This window comes from Diadema antillarum, unplaced genomic scaffold (assembly GCF_040938485.1).
Source record: "Diadema antillarum isolate AM-2024a unplaced genomic scaffold, OU_Dant_1.0 seq00000152_RagTag, whole genome shotgun sequence".
Classification (NCBI taxonomy): Eukaryota; Metazoa; Echinodermata; class Echinoidea; order Diadematoida; family Diadematidae; genus Diadema; species Diadema antillarum.
The window spans coordinates 646,721-661,865 of record NW_027271225.1 but is presented as its reverse complement, the minus strand read 5'-3'; the positions used below and the strand labels follow the sequence as shown (position 1 = coordinate 661,865).

At 40.7% G+C, this 15,145-nt stretch overlaps 1 protein-coding gene across 1 annotated transcript in view; it reads left to right on the top strand.

Moving 5' to 3' along the window:
• Positions 1–15,145, top strand: part of LOC139727801 (uncharacterized) — a 79,393-nt gene that overhangs the window by 22,389 nt on the left and 41,859 nt on the right. Inside the window, exons 4-5 of the mRNA XM_071638772.1 lie at positions 7,669–7,836; positions 13,131–13,298. Coding sequence (XP_071494873.1) covers positions 7,669–7,836; positions 13,131–13,298 — 336 coding nt within the window. The remainder of the gene's footprint in view (positions 1–7,668; positions 7,837–13,130; positions 13,299–15,145) is intronic.

Genomic DNA, 15,145 nt, shown 5'->3' with positions numbered 1-15,145 from the left:
CAGTCAGTAGCCCCAAATTTCTCCCCCCCCCCCCCCCACACACACACACACATTGATTTTATTCAGCTGAAAAGGGTCATGGCTACTTTCTTTTGCAATCGGAAGTAGTAGGCATACTCATCAGAGATATCCAAAACACTAAAGCCAGTTATTTTATCCTGTACGGGGCCCCAGACAGTAGCCCCAAAGTGCACCCCTACACACACACACACACACACACACACACACACATTAATTTCATTCAGCTGAAAAGGGTCACGGCTAATTTCTTTTGCAATGGAAGTAGTACCCATCAGAGATATCCAAAATACCAAAGCTAGTTATTTTATCCTGCACGGGACCCCAGACAGTATAGCCCAAACACGGGTAATTTCTTTTGCACTGGAAGAAGTATACCTATCAGAGATATTCAACACACCAAGGTCAGTTATATATCTTGTACAGAGCCCCAGACAGTAGCTCCACAGTGTCCCATCCATTATACATGTACTGTGAATCAGCTGAAAATGGTCTTACAAATTCTTTTGTAACGTAAATATCAGGGCCTACTGAACAGAGATCACAAACACCAAAGCAAGTCATCTTATCCTGTATACGGAGTCCTATAGGTTACTACAGTAGCAAAACACCCAAGAAATTTGCAAATGAAGCATACTTCTGTATAGCGCACAACCGAGATGACTCATATTACGAAAACCAGTCATTTCATCCTGTACCGGGCCCAGTAGAGTAGCCATAAAGTGCCCCTCCCCCACATAATTATTATGACATCATTTAGCTGAAAAGAGTCATAGTTGTTTTTCTTTTACAATCGAAGTAGGCCTTAGTTTACATCTCACGGTCACAACCCCCAAAATCAGCCTGCTCGGCGACCGCTCGGCGACCGCTCGGCGAGTTTTTAGCCAATATCGGTCGGTCGCCGACCGGTGACCGACCAGGCACTGCTGATTTTTAGGGCATTGGTCGGTCGCCGCTGAAGTTTTAGCGCGGAGTTAAAATTTCAGCGGTGACCGCTCGATTTCTACTCGCCGTCCAAAATACGCTCGGTGCCTGGGCGGCCACCGCCCAGGCACCGCCCAGGCACCGACCTAATCGAGCGGTCACCGATCTTATCGAGCGGTCGCCGTTGGGCGGTTTAGGTAAAAAAAAAATAATAATAAGCCCCAAGAGAATCAGTTGCCGAGCAGTGGCCGCTCGATGACCGATGGGAGATCGGTTGGTCACCGGTCGGTCACCGGTCGGCGAGTTAAAAAACTGACCGGCGTCCGGGCGGCGACTGCTTAATTTACAGCGGCGTTCCCCAGGGCATATATAAAGAGCTGCCCAGCACCCGCCAAGAGAAACAGTAAGATTTCTGAACGAAGTCATCAACTCAGCCTGATTTTCCCAACAATTTTCATTCACAAGAAAATGCCAAAAGCGCAAAGGAAAAGCACTTCAAAGCGATAAGAAGGGGAGGAGAAATCGGGGCCGTCTGGAACAGGTATGGAGAGAGAAAGAGGCAAGACGACCGTCACCAGGGTTTATCCCCGGAGGAAGAAGCAGGAAACTGTGGCTCTAATTGTCCACTCATAAGAAGAGAACTCGGTCACGTCGGCTGGAGACATGGAGGACAAGGAATGAAAGGATAGCAACTGTGGGACAAATGACGACCTGCCCTCCATCCAACAATCACTGAACTCCAGCAAACGGTTCACAGAGGAGCAGGAAGAGCAAATCGCACAGTTTTTTTTATACGAAGTTTGAAGGGGGTATATAGGAATCAGCGGACGGTCGGGCGGTCGGTCGGGCGGTCGGTCGGGCGGTCGGTCGGGCGGTCGGGCGGTCGGTCGGGCGGTCGGTCGGGCGGTCGGTCCGTTGCAAATCTTGCGTCGCGAACTACTTCCTCAGTTTTCAACCGATTCCCATGAAACTTGGCACAGATGTGTGCCTTGGGTTGTAGATGTGCAAGACGTATTTTTTGACAGTACCCAAAAGTACGTTGCCATGGTAACGGCATATTATGGGCAAAAATGGGTACAAATCTTGCGTCGCGAACTCCTCCCACAGTTTTTGATCAATTTTTATGAAATTAGGTACAGATGTTCATCTGAATATGTTATTGTGCAAGACACATATTTCCGCAGTGGCAAAAAGTGCGTTGCCATGGTAACAGCATGTTATTGGTAAAAAATAGGGCAAAATGCTTCATGGCAAAACTGCTTCATCAGTGTTCTTCCAATTCTCATGGAATTTATACTGAATGTTTGTCTTAGGATATAGGTCAGCATGACACATTTCTTGACAGTGACAAAAAGTATGTTGCCATGGTAACAGCTCACATATTATGAGCCAAAATGATGGAAAATTTTGTGTTGCAAACTACTTCCTCAGTTTTTGCCCAATTTCCATGAAACTTGGTACAGATGTGTGCCTTTGGTTGTAGATGTGCAAGACGCATTTTTCGACAGTACGCGAAAGTACGTTGCCATGGTAACGGCATATTAATGGCAGAAGATCAAGGAAAGATCTTGCGGATTTAACTATACTTCCTCAGTTTTTTGACCAAAGCTTATGAAATGTTGTTTGGCGGGGGTATAACCAGTCGCTGTAGCGACATTTCTAGTTTTTTTGAGGAGCACACATTGTTCTATAACATGGGGAACAATAATTACAAAAATAAGGCCAAGAGAGGACTTCTGTTGGGGGAGCATGCTAAATCCCTAATGAGACCGATTGTCACAAACTGCTGGACTTGTGGATCTCGTTGTCGAAGTAGTTGAGGTGGAATCAACGACATCTTAGACCTCGTTGACCTCTCTGATGCAGAGAAAGAGCGTTATTGTTTATACAAAATGGACATACAGCCCCAAATATTGCTCGTGAGAACATCCTGGCAGGGAACGACGGGCCACCGCCCGTACGCCGACAGGAAACCTCTGATGCCCTGCCGATCATCGGTCGGCCGCTGGTCGATTTTTTAAAAATCGACCGGTGGCCGGTGGGAGACCGCTCAGTTGCCGACGGGTCATCGCTCGGTGACTGATCGGACTCTGCGCTGAGAGGATCCTCGCATTTCGCCAGGTTTGACCTAAAATCGGCCGGCAACTGACGAGTCACCGACAGGACATCGACAGATCATCGCTCGGGCACTGCTCGATTTTCGCTGGGGCTGTCAGCCTGCTCATCAGCTCCAAAAACTGATTGGCAGTGCCAAAATCTCAGCGGCGACCGAGCAGGCTACAAATCGGTCGGTCGCCGCTCTGAGTTGTGACCGTAGCCCAGATACCCAAAACATCAAAGCCAGTTAGGTTTTCCCAGCCCATTTCGCACTTTTGTCGGTTCATTTGATAGAAGGTTCGAATTCGTACAATGGGTATTCAAATTGACTGGTACCCTACGTTCATTCAAATTCGCCTTGACTTGCCGAAAAGGTTATTTCAGTCATTAAATTTCGCGAAAGACAGTCAAATTCCAAACGTGTTGATTCAAATTCAAATCATGCTATTTCTTTGTTTCAGATCATTTTAACGTGTCTTTCTATGTGTGTTTTCGTTTCATCTATAAATTACTGTTGTAAAGCAGTAAAAGTATCATATTTCTAATCTAGTGTAACTGGATTTGGTTGTTCTGTAACCAGACTGGTAACGCTCCTTCTCTTTCATATACATGTCATTATAGGCCTATGCGTGTACCAGTAATGCAGATTAACTTTTTTTTTTTTATAGTCATGACAGCACAATAGATACAGACGTATATCTCTAGAAGACATAGAAATAATTATTTAAAAAAAATTGAGGATCATAACCTTGACTTTCTGGAACTGGCCGAGCGCCGTAATAAGGCGCTCGTAACGGCAAGATAATTTGTGGCTTCTTACTTCTTCGGATTCAAAAAGCACGTAAAAAAAAAAAAAAATGGTGTCAAAGTCTCTTAAACGAATACGAAAACATGAAAAGCTATGATGCTTACAAAACAATAACTACGATGAAAAAAAAATAAGGAAAGAGGTCAAGCATGAACATATCTGGACTGCAGCCATGTTATTAGATGGCCAGAAATCAATTTGAATGAACGAGTGCAGCATGTGATCACGTGACTATATCATTATGAATTTATGAATGAACGGATAGTGGAATGGTGCTTGTCTTATATATGGATTTCAGTTGAAAAAAGTGTTATTTAGAATAAGGTTAGAGGTAATGTGAATGTTTCAAAATGAATTTGAATGAAGAGATTATGACATTGAACTACCATGTCATCTAGGCGACATTTTTGCTAAATTTAATTCAACATTAAAGAATTCGATTAAAAGAGGTGCGAAATTGGCCCGGATGCAGGGCCTTTGACAGGTATAGCCCCAAGGTATTCCCACCCCATATGAATTAAGTGTTTTTAGGTGAAAAGAGTCATGTATGCCTATTTTCCTTGGCAGTGGAATTAACAGCTGAGATACGTAAAACACAAACCCATCCAGTTAAGGGGCCCCCAGCCAGTAGCTGTTATTCTAAGTGAAAAGAATCACTGCTATAATTTATTTTGCAATGGAAGTAGTACTCAGCGAGGTATCAAAAACACCGAAACCAGTTATATAGCTGTATGGGTCCCCATGGAGTGTTCCTAAAGTGTCCCCACATGTAATTCCACTATCAAGATCTGCATCCCGATCTATTCAATCTGTCAGATCGGGAGAGAGCGGCAAAAGTGTACGGGGACCGGGAGCATCGTAGCAGCAGCGTTTGGGTGATGGGGTTGGATCTGGCAATTTTACAGATCGGGAAGAAATTTTGAACTGGTTCAAAATTTCTTCCCCATCTCCCCATCAAGATTGACCTATTTTGAATCGTAGCTCAAACGGGGAGAGAGCAGTGACAGTGTAAATACCGCGGGATGAGCATAACTATTCTAGGTTTTTCTGACCGTAGTAACAGTGGCACAAGAACGGGAAGTAGTCTAAACTAGACACCGACGACATGGTCCCGCTGCTGCGCCGCTTTCTTGATCAAAGCACAACCTTCCCGCATTAACGACGCTCTCACTAAGTTCACTACTCTCGTTTAAAATCAAGGCCTGTTCCTACGACGCTTCATTCCTGCTTCGATAACGCTGTTGGCCGCTTTAGCAACGCTGTTCCTACGCTTTCCCAGACTCAATTACGCATGTCTTCCGCTCTCGCCGCTCTAAAATCGAATACGCTGGAAAATGTTTGCCAGAACAGCAAAACTGATGATGAGGAGGAGGACGTTGTCGTTGTCGCGAAGACGAAGGAGCGCATATTTAAGAAGAAGAAGAGATGTAAACAATAAAGAGAATAAAGCAAAACACATTGGAGCTACTGTCTGGGGCCCCGTGCAGGATAAAATCTGACTTTGGTATTTTGGATATCCGATGGGTACTACTTCCATTGCAAAAGAAATTAGCCGTGACCCTTTTCGGCTGAATGAAACCAATATGTGTGTGTGTGTGTGTGTGTGTGTGTGTGTGTGTGTAGGGGGCAATTTGGGGCTACTGTCTGGGGCCCAGTACAGGATAAAATAACTGGCTTTAGTGCTTTGGATATCTCTGATGAGTATACTTCCGATTGCAAAAGAAATTAGCCGCGACCCTTTTCAGCTGAATAAAATCAATGTGTGTGTGGGGGGGGGGGGGAGGGGGTAAGGGGGCAATTTGGGGCTACTGTCTTGGGGCCCCGTGCAGGATAAAATAACTGGCTTTGGTATTTTGGATTTATCTGATGGGTACTACTTCCATTGCAAAAGAAATTAGCCGTGACCCTTTTCAGCTGAATGACACCATATTTGTGGGGCCCTTTTGGGCTACTGTCTGGGGCCCCGTACAGGATAAAATAGCTGGCTTTGATGTTTTGTATATCTCTGATTGGTGCTCCTTCCATTGCAAAAGAAATTAGCCATGACTCTTTTCAACTGAATAAAATCAATGTTTGTGTGTGTTTGTACGTAGGGCCTATGGGGAGTGGGGCCCTTTGGGGCTACAGTAACTGTCTGGGGCCCCGTACAGGATAAAATAGCTGGCATTGGTGTTTTGGATATCTCTGATGGGAACTGCTTCCATTGCAAAAGAAATTAGCCGTGACCCTTTTCAGCTGAATAACACCATATTTGTGGGGCCCTTTTGGGCTACTGTCTGGGGCCCCGTACAGGATAAAATAGCTGACATTGCTGTTTTCATGATAAGTACACCCAAAGGAAAAATATCCACCAACTTTTGCCCGTGACCCCCTTCGGCTGAATAAATCCATTTTTCGGGGTCGCTTTTTGTCGCCCCTAGGCTTACGGTACAGGATGTGACTTGCCAGCAATTAATTTTATTGACCCTTGGCCACATCCTTATATGATGAGACCATCAAAAAGTGTGACCCTTTTCAGCTGAATAAATGCTCTGGGCCCCCGGTCTAATGCTGTCATAACCCCATAATCCTATATAACTTTAGGTGTCACTCCTTAGAAGATACATGTACTAATATTACAAATGTGGATGGTAGTGGTTTCTTTAATAGGACATAGGCCATAGAGGAGAGATTCATGTTGACCGTTTTGAGTAGAATAGAAAATGAATGGAATTACAAAGTTTTCTTTAATACGGAAGGATTGTAATCATTCGATCAGAAACCGATTTTTTTTTTTAATAAAATGAAGGAATAATTGGGTTGGGTTTCCCAAGTACACAAAACAATGATTGAAATATTGAGGTCTACTGAAAATTGAAAAGGAGATGCTGGCATAACCCCATAATCCTATATAACTTTAGGTGTCACTCCTTAGAAGATGCCTTTACTAATATTACAAATGTGGATGGTAGTGGTTTCTTTAGTAGGATAGAAAAAATAGTGAAGATTTTATGTGTAAAATTAAATGGAAAACTTTATTGAGGCAATGTCATCGTATCTACTTACTGAAGTGATGCGTGTTTTAATCTGTGTTTTACATCATCCCCCTCCTCTTCACTCCACAGCTGAAATCTATAAGTCTTCATTTAATGATCTACCACTCGGTGCAGGCAAGGGTTGTGTTAAGAGAAAAAAAAAATGTATATAAACATATCTATACTTGATATGTATATGTATATAAATATAATAGGGCTATCTCAGCTTCTATGAGCATATGAAATCGTAATCATCATCAATACCTGTATGATATTACCTTCAATTCTACAATAGCTGGAATCAATCTGACACGTTGAAGGACCTTTATTGAGGCGATGCCATTTCATTTTCTGCCTGAAGAAATGGGTTTCTTTTTCATCTGTATTTCAAATCACCCCCCCCCCCTTTCGCTCCACAGCTCAAATCCATAAGTCCACATTTCATGATCTACCTCTTGGTGCTGCCAAGGTTTATGTAAAAAAAGAGCACCTGTTACCCATCAAACATTAAGAATCTGAATTCATGGATTTTTACTTGTGGTGTAGATTGTTGCTTTGTTCCAACTTACAGTTATGTGACCACAAAGTTACATTATGTCTTCAGAATGAAAATTGTTACAAGCCTCCATGCCAATCGGTCGGGATCCTTATTCGATAATATGTACTTTTTGTTTATGTGTTGTTCGTATTTGTTTGTGTCGGAGGGAGGAAAACGGATGAAAACATGGAGGTATTATATTCACACTGACAGGATAGTCTTCCCTTAGTATTTTATGTAATTTCTCACCCTCTTTCTGTACTGCACAGCTGGAATTAATCAAACACTCTGGAGGACTTGACATTTCTGCTGCTGCATCAGAAGCATATGCCAAGAGTATTTGCACCATGCCAAACCTTAAGACTCTGGAGCTAAGGGAAGTCAACATAGCCGACGGTTTCTTTCTTGCCCTCAAGACATCAGCATCAGAAGCAAGGGTATCTTTATTTGCATTTGTTATATTCCAGTGTAATATCGTATAGTGGGCCATAGAGGAGAGATTCATGTTGACCGTTTTGATTAGAATCGAAAATGAATGGAATTACAAAGTTTTCTTTAATACAGAAGGATTGTAATCATTCGATCGGAAATCAATTTATTGTTTGTTTTTTTTTTTTTTGATAAAATGAAGGAATAAATGGGTGGCGTTTCCCAAGTACACAAAACAATGATTCCAATATTAAGGTCTACTGAAAATTGAAAAGGAGATGCTGTCATAACCCCATAATCCTATATAACTTTAGGTGTCACTCCTTAGAAGATACATGTACTAATATTACAAATGTGGATGGTAGTGGTTTCTTTAATAGGACAGAAAAAATAGTGAAGATTTTATGTGTAAAATTAAATGGAAAACTTTATTGAGGCAATGTCATCGTATGTACTTACTGAAGTGATGCGTGTTTTAATCTGTGTTTTACATCATCCCCCTCCTCTTCACTTCACAGCTACAATCTATACGTCTTCATTTCATAATCTACCTCTCGGTGCAGGCAAGCAGGCCCGTAGCCAGGGAAGGGGGGGGGGTGGGGTGCGTCGGGTGCGTACGCACCCTCCCAAATTCTGAAAGGTCCACTTTTTCATAATAACGGTTTTTAGCAATTCTCAAGATAACAATCCAAATAAATATAAAGACACATTATATGCTACGTAAATGTTGGAGAGTACGTTTAACAATGTTAAAAATAATTGTACGAAACCCTTTTGTTGTATGAACCATCGGATCGTCCCCATGCACACAAACACAAATGTTATGTATCAATATGTACTTCGGTAGAAACTCATTCTTTTTTGTTGTTTATTTTATCATTATTTACTAATCTCTTTTCTAACTTACAGGTAGCGGATTTCTTTGCAGGCCAAATTCGGAAATGTAGTGTTGATTATTACTTATACATTTTCTCATGTTGTGACAGTTCTATTGGTTCTCATTTTAAAGTGAGCCAAAACCTAAGAACATTTTCACTTATAATTTCCAAAGAGTATTATGCAGGCACGCAAACTCATTTTAGTTGTATTTCATTTAAATGTAATGGGTAAGAGGGTATGAGAGAGAATGGAAAGTGCTGAGCTATGAAGTAAAATAGTAAAGTAAAAAGTTTGTCAGATAGTATTACAAAAGAAACTCATTCTTTTTTGTTTGTTTATTTTATCATTATTTACTTATCTCTCTTCTAACTTAAAGGTAGTGGATCTCTTTGCAGCCCAAATTCGAAAATGCCTAGAGACAGCTAGTAACCAAATATGCTACTATAATTTAATACATAAGAAATAACCATTCCAGTATGTATCTTAGTGTGCACAGTAGGACAGATCAACTCAAATAGGAAAACATCTGAGCACTAAGCCTGAGGTCTGAATTTGCACTCAACTTCTTCCAATGGCTAACGGATGTTTAATTTTTGAATTTCACTGACCTCCAAATTTCACAAAGAAAACCCTCTTAGCATGATGGTTAATATGACATTTGACATTGGAGATGTTTGCGAATCGGATCTACTACCTTTAATATTATTAAATCTAAAATGATTATTTGAAAGTTCGGAAATGCTGGAAATATCCTACCACAAGGAGGCAAAATATAAATGGTTCACATTTACAATTCATTTTGTTTTAAAAATTTGCTTATTTATTTTCGTTTTTGACAAACTCGCATACCAACGGCTGATATACTGTATAGTAAAGTGAATGTTTCATCTTCCAAACAGCATCCAATGGGATGGAAAACTCCAACCGAAAGGTGGACACCGTGATCATACTCGCTAAAGAAAACGCGTAATAGGGGTCGTTTTTTCTCACGGATTAGATGGAAAGTGTGATGTACGAGCGTATATAATCAAAGGGTATCAAAAAGGCCGAAATTTGGGAAAATGGTATATTGTTCAATCATGATGAAGTACTTCTTTAGGGTGCAGGAAACATTTAAGGAATACTTGTTTTTAAGGCCCGAAAAAATCATATGATCATTACTCGTTTAGGGGCCATTTTGAAAGTCCATGTATGAGCATGGTGTCCACCTTTTAATTGTCGCTACCCCTCCCGGGACAGTATCAAAGGACCGTTTTGTTAATTAACGCAATCCCCCCTTCCTTTAAAAATCCTGGCTTCAGGCCTGCTAACGCGGGTATACAATAGAAAAAATAAAAGTTAAAACAACACCAGGAAAATCACTATTCTCAATTTTGCGGCGCGCTACGCGCGCAGAGTCTCGAACACAATTAAACTTTGCAACTTCCTGGCAAAATGAGTTTTTACTATTTCCTAGATGAAATACCGTAACGCGATTGCATGCATCAGACAAAAACACAAATTTCCTCGAGACTTTAAAACGTCATTAAAACAGTCAAAATTCACAATTTGCGGCGCGCTTCGTGCGCAAATTTTTATACAACTTTTGTAGTTCGGTCATCCAAAGAATATATATATATATATATATATATATATATATATAATTGTGTGTGTGTGTGTGTGTGTGTGTGTGTGTGTGTGTGATCATTGGTATTGGTACCGAAGGTCCGTTTTTTTAGTGACCGCACCCCCCCCCCCCTTGAAAAATCCTGGCTACGCGCCTGGGCAAGGGTTGTGTTAAGAGAAATATATATATATATATATATATATATATATATATATATATATATATATATATATATATATATATATATAAACGTGATATGTATATGTATATAAATATAATAGGGGTATCTCAGCTTCTATGAGCATATGAAATCGTAATCATCATCAATACCTGTATGATATTACCTTCAATTCTACAACAGCTGGAATCAATCTGACACGTTGAAGGACCTTTATTGAGGCGATGCCATTTCATTTTCTGCCGGAAGAAATGGGTTTCTTTTTCATCTGTATTTCAAATCACCCCCCCCCCCCTTTCGCTCCACAGCTCAAATCCATAAGTCCACATTTCATGATCTACCTCTTGGTGCTGCCAAGGTTTATGTAAAAAAAGAGCACCTGTTACCCATCAAACATTAAGAATCTGAATTCATGGATTTTTACTTGTGGTGTAGATTGTTGCTTTGTTCCAACTTACAGTTATGTGACCACAATGTTACATTATGTCTTCAGAATGAAAATTGTTACAAGCCTCCATGTCAATCGGTCGGGCTCCTTATTCGATAATATGTACTCTTTGTTTATGTGTTGTTCGTATTTGTTTGTGTCGGAGGGAGGAAAACGGATGAAAACATAGAGGTATTATATTCACACTGACAGGATAGTCTTCCCTTAGTATTTTATGTTATTTCTCACCCTCTTTCTGTACTGCACAGCTGGAATTAATCAAACACTCTGGAGAACTTGACATTTCTGCTGCTGCATCAGAAGCATATGCCAAGAGTATTTGCACCATGCCAAACCTTAAAGGTAGGGGATACCTTTTGCAGACCTCCCAAAATGCAGCAAAACATTAAATATGAACCTCAGGGGACTTGCTTAGGACACTGCTTAGAAATTTGGAAGTCAACAGTTATCTAAAATTTGAATAATGCACAAAACTCAACTACTCAGTAGTTCTGTGTGTCAGCCACACTTAAGCCTTTTTGTTGCATTCTTCTGTATTTGTGATCTATAAACACAAATCTAAAAGTACAAGAGCTGATGTAATAACATATAGAGTGTGTGGTAAGAATGTATATATAGAAATGTTTGTAAGTGTTGATGAACTTTCTTCACAAAATATACATAATGGACACACATGCAGTACATGGGTCTGCAAAGGTAGCCTAGTAATGTACTGGAATTTACGGTGAGCCCCGAAAACAATTCAATTCAAAATCTAACCGTCAAAAAAATGTACTAAATGTTACCTTCCACTTTCAATACTTTATGGGAGTTTCTAAAATGATATTCTCTTCAACATACCACTGTATTTATACAACTCTTCATTTAAGGCGTGCAAATGGGATTCCCTACCTTTAAGACTCTGAAGCTGAGGGAAGTCGACATAGCCGACGGCTTCTTTCTTGCCCTCAAGACATCAGCATCAGAAGCAAGGGTATTTTAATTGGCATTTGTTATATTCCAGTGTAATATCGTATAGTGGGCCATAGAGGAGAGATTCATGTTGACCGTTTTGAGTAGAATAGAAAATGAATGGAATTACAAAGTTTTCTTTAATACGGAAGGATTGTAATCATTCGATCAGAAACCGATTTTTTTTTTTAATAAAATGAAGGAATAATTGGGTTGGGTTTCCCAAGTACACAAAACAATGATTGAAATATTGAGGTCTACTGAAAATTGAAAAGGAGATGCTGGCATAACCCCATAATCCTATATAACTTTAGGTGTCACTCCTTAGAAGATGCCTTTACTAATATTACAAATGTGGATGGTAGTGGTTTCTTTAGTAGGATAGAAAAAATAGTGAAGATTTTATGTGTAAAATTAAATGGAAAACTTTATTGAGGCAATGTCATCGTATCTACTTACTGAAGTGATGCGTGTTTTAATCTGTGTTTTACATCATCCCCCTCCTCTTCACTCCACAGCTGAAATCTATAAGTCTTCATTTAATGATCTACCACTCGGTGCAGGCAAGGGTTGTGTTAAGAGAAAAAAAAAATGTATATAAACATATCTATACTTGATATGTATATGTATATAAATATAATAGGGCTATCTCAGCTTCTATGAGCATATGAAATCGTAATCATCATCAATACCTGTATGATATTACCTTCATTTCTACAATAGCTCGAATCAATCTGACACGTTGAAGGACCTTTATTGAGGTGATGCCATTTTATTTTCTGCCTGAAGAGATGGGTTTTCTTTTTCATCTGTGTTTCAAATCACCCCCCCCCCCTCTTTCGCTCCACAGCTCAAATCCATAAGTCCACATTTCATGATCTACCTCTTGCTGCCGCCAAGGTTTGTGTAAAAAAAAAAGAGCACCTGTTACCGACCAAACATTAAGAATCTGAATTCATGGATTTTTTACTTTTGGTGTAGATTGTTGCTTTGTTCAAACTTACAGTTATGTGACCACAATGTTACATTATGTCTTCAGAATGAAAATTTTTACAAGCCTCCATGCCAATCGGTCGGGATCCTTATTCGATAATATGTACTCTTTGTTTATGTGTTGTTCATTTGTTTGTGTCGGAGGGAGGAAAAGGGATGAAAACATGGAGGTATTATATTCACACTGATAGGATAGTCTTCCCTTAGTATTTTATTTTATTTCTCACCCTCTTTCTGTACTGCACAGCTGGAATCAATCAAACACTCTGGAGGATTTGACATTTCTGCTGCTGCATCAGAGGCATATGCCAAGAGTATTTGCACCATGCCAAACCTTAAGACTCTGGAGCTAGAGGAAGTCAACATAGCCGACGGTTTCTTTCTTGCCCTCAAGACATCAGCATCAGAAGCAAGGGTATCTTAATTTGCATTTGTTATATTCCAGTGTAATATCGTATAGTAGGCCATAGAGGAGAGATTCATGTTGACCGTTTTGATTAGAATCGAAAATGAATGGAGTTACAAAGTTTTCTTTAATAGAGAAGGATTGTAATCATTCGATCAGAAACCATTTTTTTTTGAAGGAATAAATGGGTGGGGTTTCCCAAGTACACACAACAATGATTCCAATGTTAATATCTACTGAAAATTGAAAAGGAGATGCTGACATAACCCATAATCCTATATACCTTTAGGTGTCACTCCTTAGAAGATACATGTACTAATATTACAAATGTGGATAATAGTGGTTTCTTTAATAGGATAGAAAAAAATAGTGAAGATTTTATGTGTAAAATTAAATGGAAAACTTTAATGAGGCAATGTCATCGGATCTACTTATTGAAGTGATGGGTGTTTTCATCTGTGTTTTACATCATCCCCCTTGTTGCGACACGGATTGTCGCCCCTACACGGATTGTCGCCTCCTGCTTGGGGCGACAATCCGTGACGGGCGTTGGCGGCACGGATTGTCGCCCCCGTCACGGATTGTCGCCTGGCGACAATCCGTGACGAGGGCTGGCGGCACGGATTGTCGCCCGCCCTCGAAGCACATTTTGCTGGGTAATATCGTTCTGGACATAATCATTGAAATACTAACACATAACTTACATGGCTACATCCACGCAAACATGCCATGTAAAAAGTCATGGTGAGGTTTCAAGGAAGTGTGTATGTGTGCACATGATAATTTAGTGTCCGTTTGTGCATGTGTGTGTGTGTGTGTGTTTGTGTGTGTGTGTGTATGTGTGATGGAAGAATGTGTTTATTATGTCAGTTTTTTGCGTATGTGTTTTTTTAGCTGCGCGTGGGGAGGGATACCTAGTAAGCTGTTGCTGGCATAAACGTTGATATTGATTTTATCAGCAGCTTTGAATTTGATGAGTTTGTTTGGCAGATTTGTATAATTATGAATTCGGAGTGGAGCTTGCGTGCGGGCGGATGCTGCTTTTCTGCATACGGTCCATTATGTCTTATTTATCAACATTGGGAAATAAAGTTTTATCAGGAAGGAATGTGGTATCGGTTCGGGTGTGCGTCGGTATGTGGGAAGGGGGTTACATTTCGTTATTGCAAAAGTTCGTTATTCTGAAGGCTCATTCGTCCGAAGGCTCATTCGTCCGAAGGCTCATTATTTCGAAGGTTCGTTATTATATATTTTCAATTGTTAGCTGAGCTAACCTATTAGCATAAGAATGTTGACAGGTGCCGGGTTCGAAGCTTTCGCAGGCGGAGAGAGCTGTGGAGCTCACTGACCTAGTTCGACACGCATCAGAACGGACGTCTTATTCCTTCTCGCTTCTACACTTATCGTGCACTAGCGGCAATGTGACTCTGCTCTCCGAAATCAAAATGTCGGATCAGGAATTCAGCAGAGAGCAAGACCACACTCTGGGTTCTGAAGTCCCCACAGTTTCTCAACCCGCAACACTGACCCCGTCATTTGTGAGCAACGCCATTAAAGAGGCCTTCGGTTCCTTCAAGGAGTATTTTGACTCTTCTATCGCCCAAGTGAAAGAGGAAAGCGAGAAAAAGCTCTCTGCCGCTTCCACGGAACTTCAACAACTAAAAAGGGCGTCGGAATTGTCATTTCGTTTCAAGGGCAACAGAGTTCAATTCGAATTCAACTCTAGCTTGCAGGAAAAGCTAGAGAAGGGCGTGGCCTTACTGGAGGAAGGCAAGCACGTTGCTGCCCTTTCCAAGTTGAAAGAGGGCATAGCCGACATCAGGAAAAGAAAGAAGTTAATCAGGCTTGCCGACAAA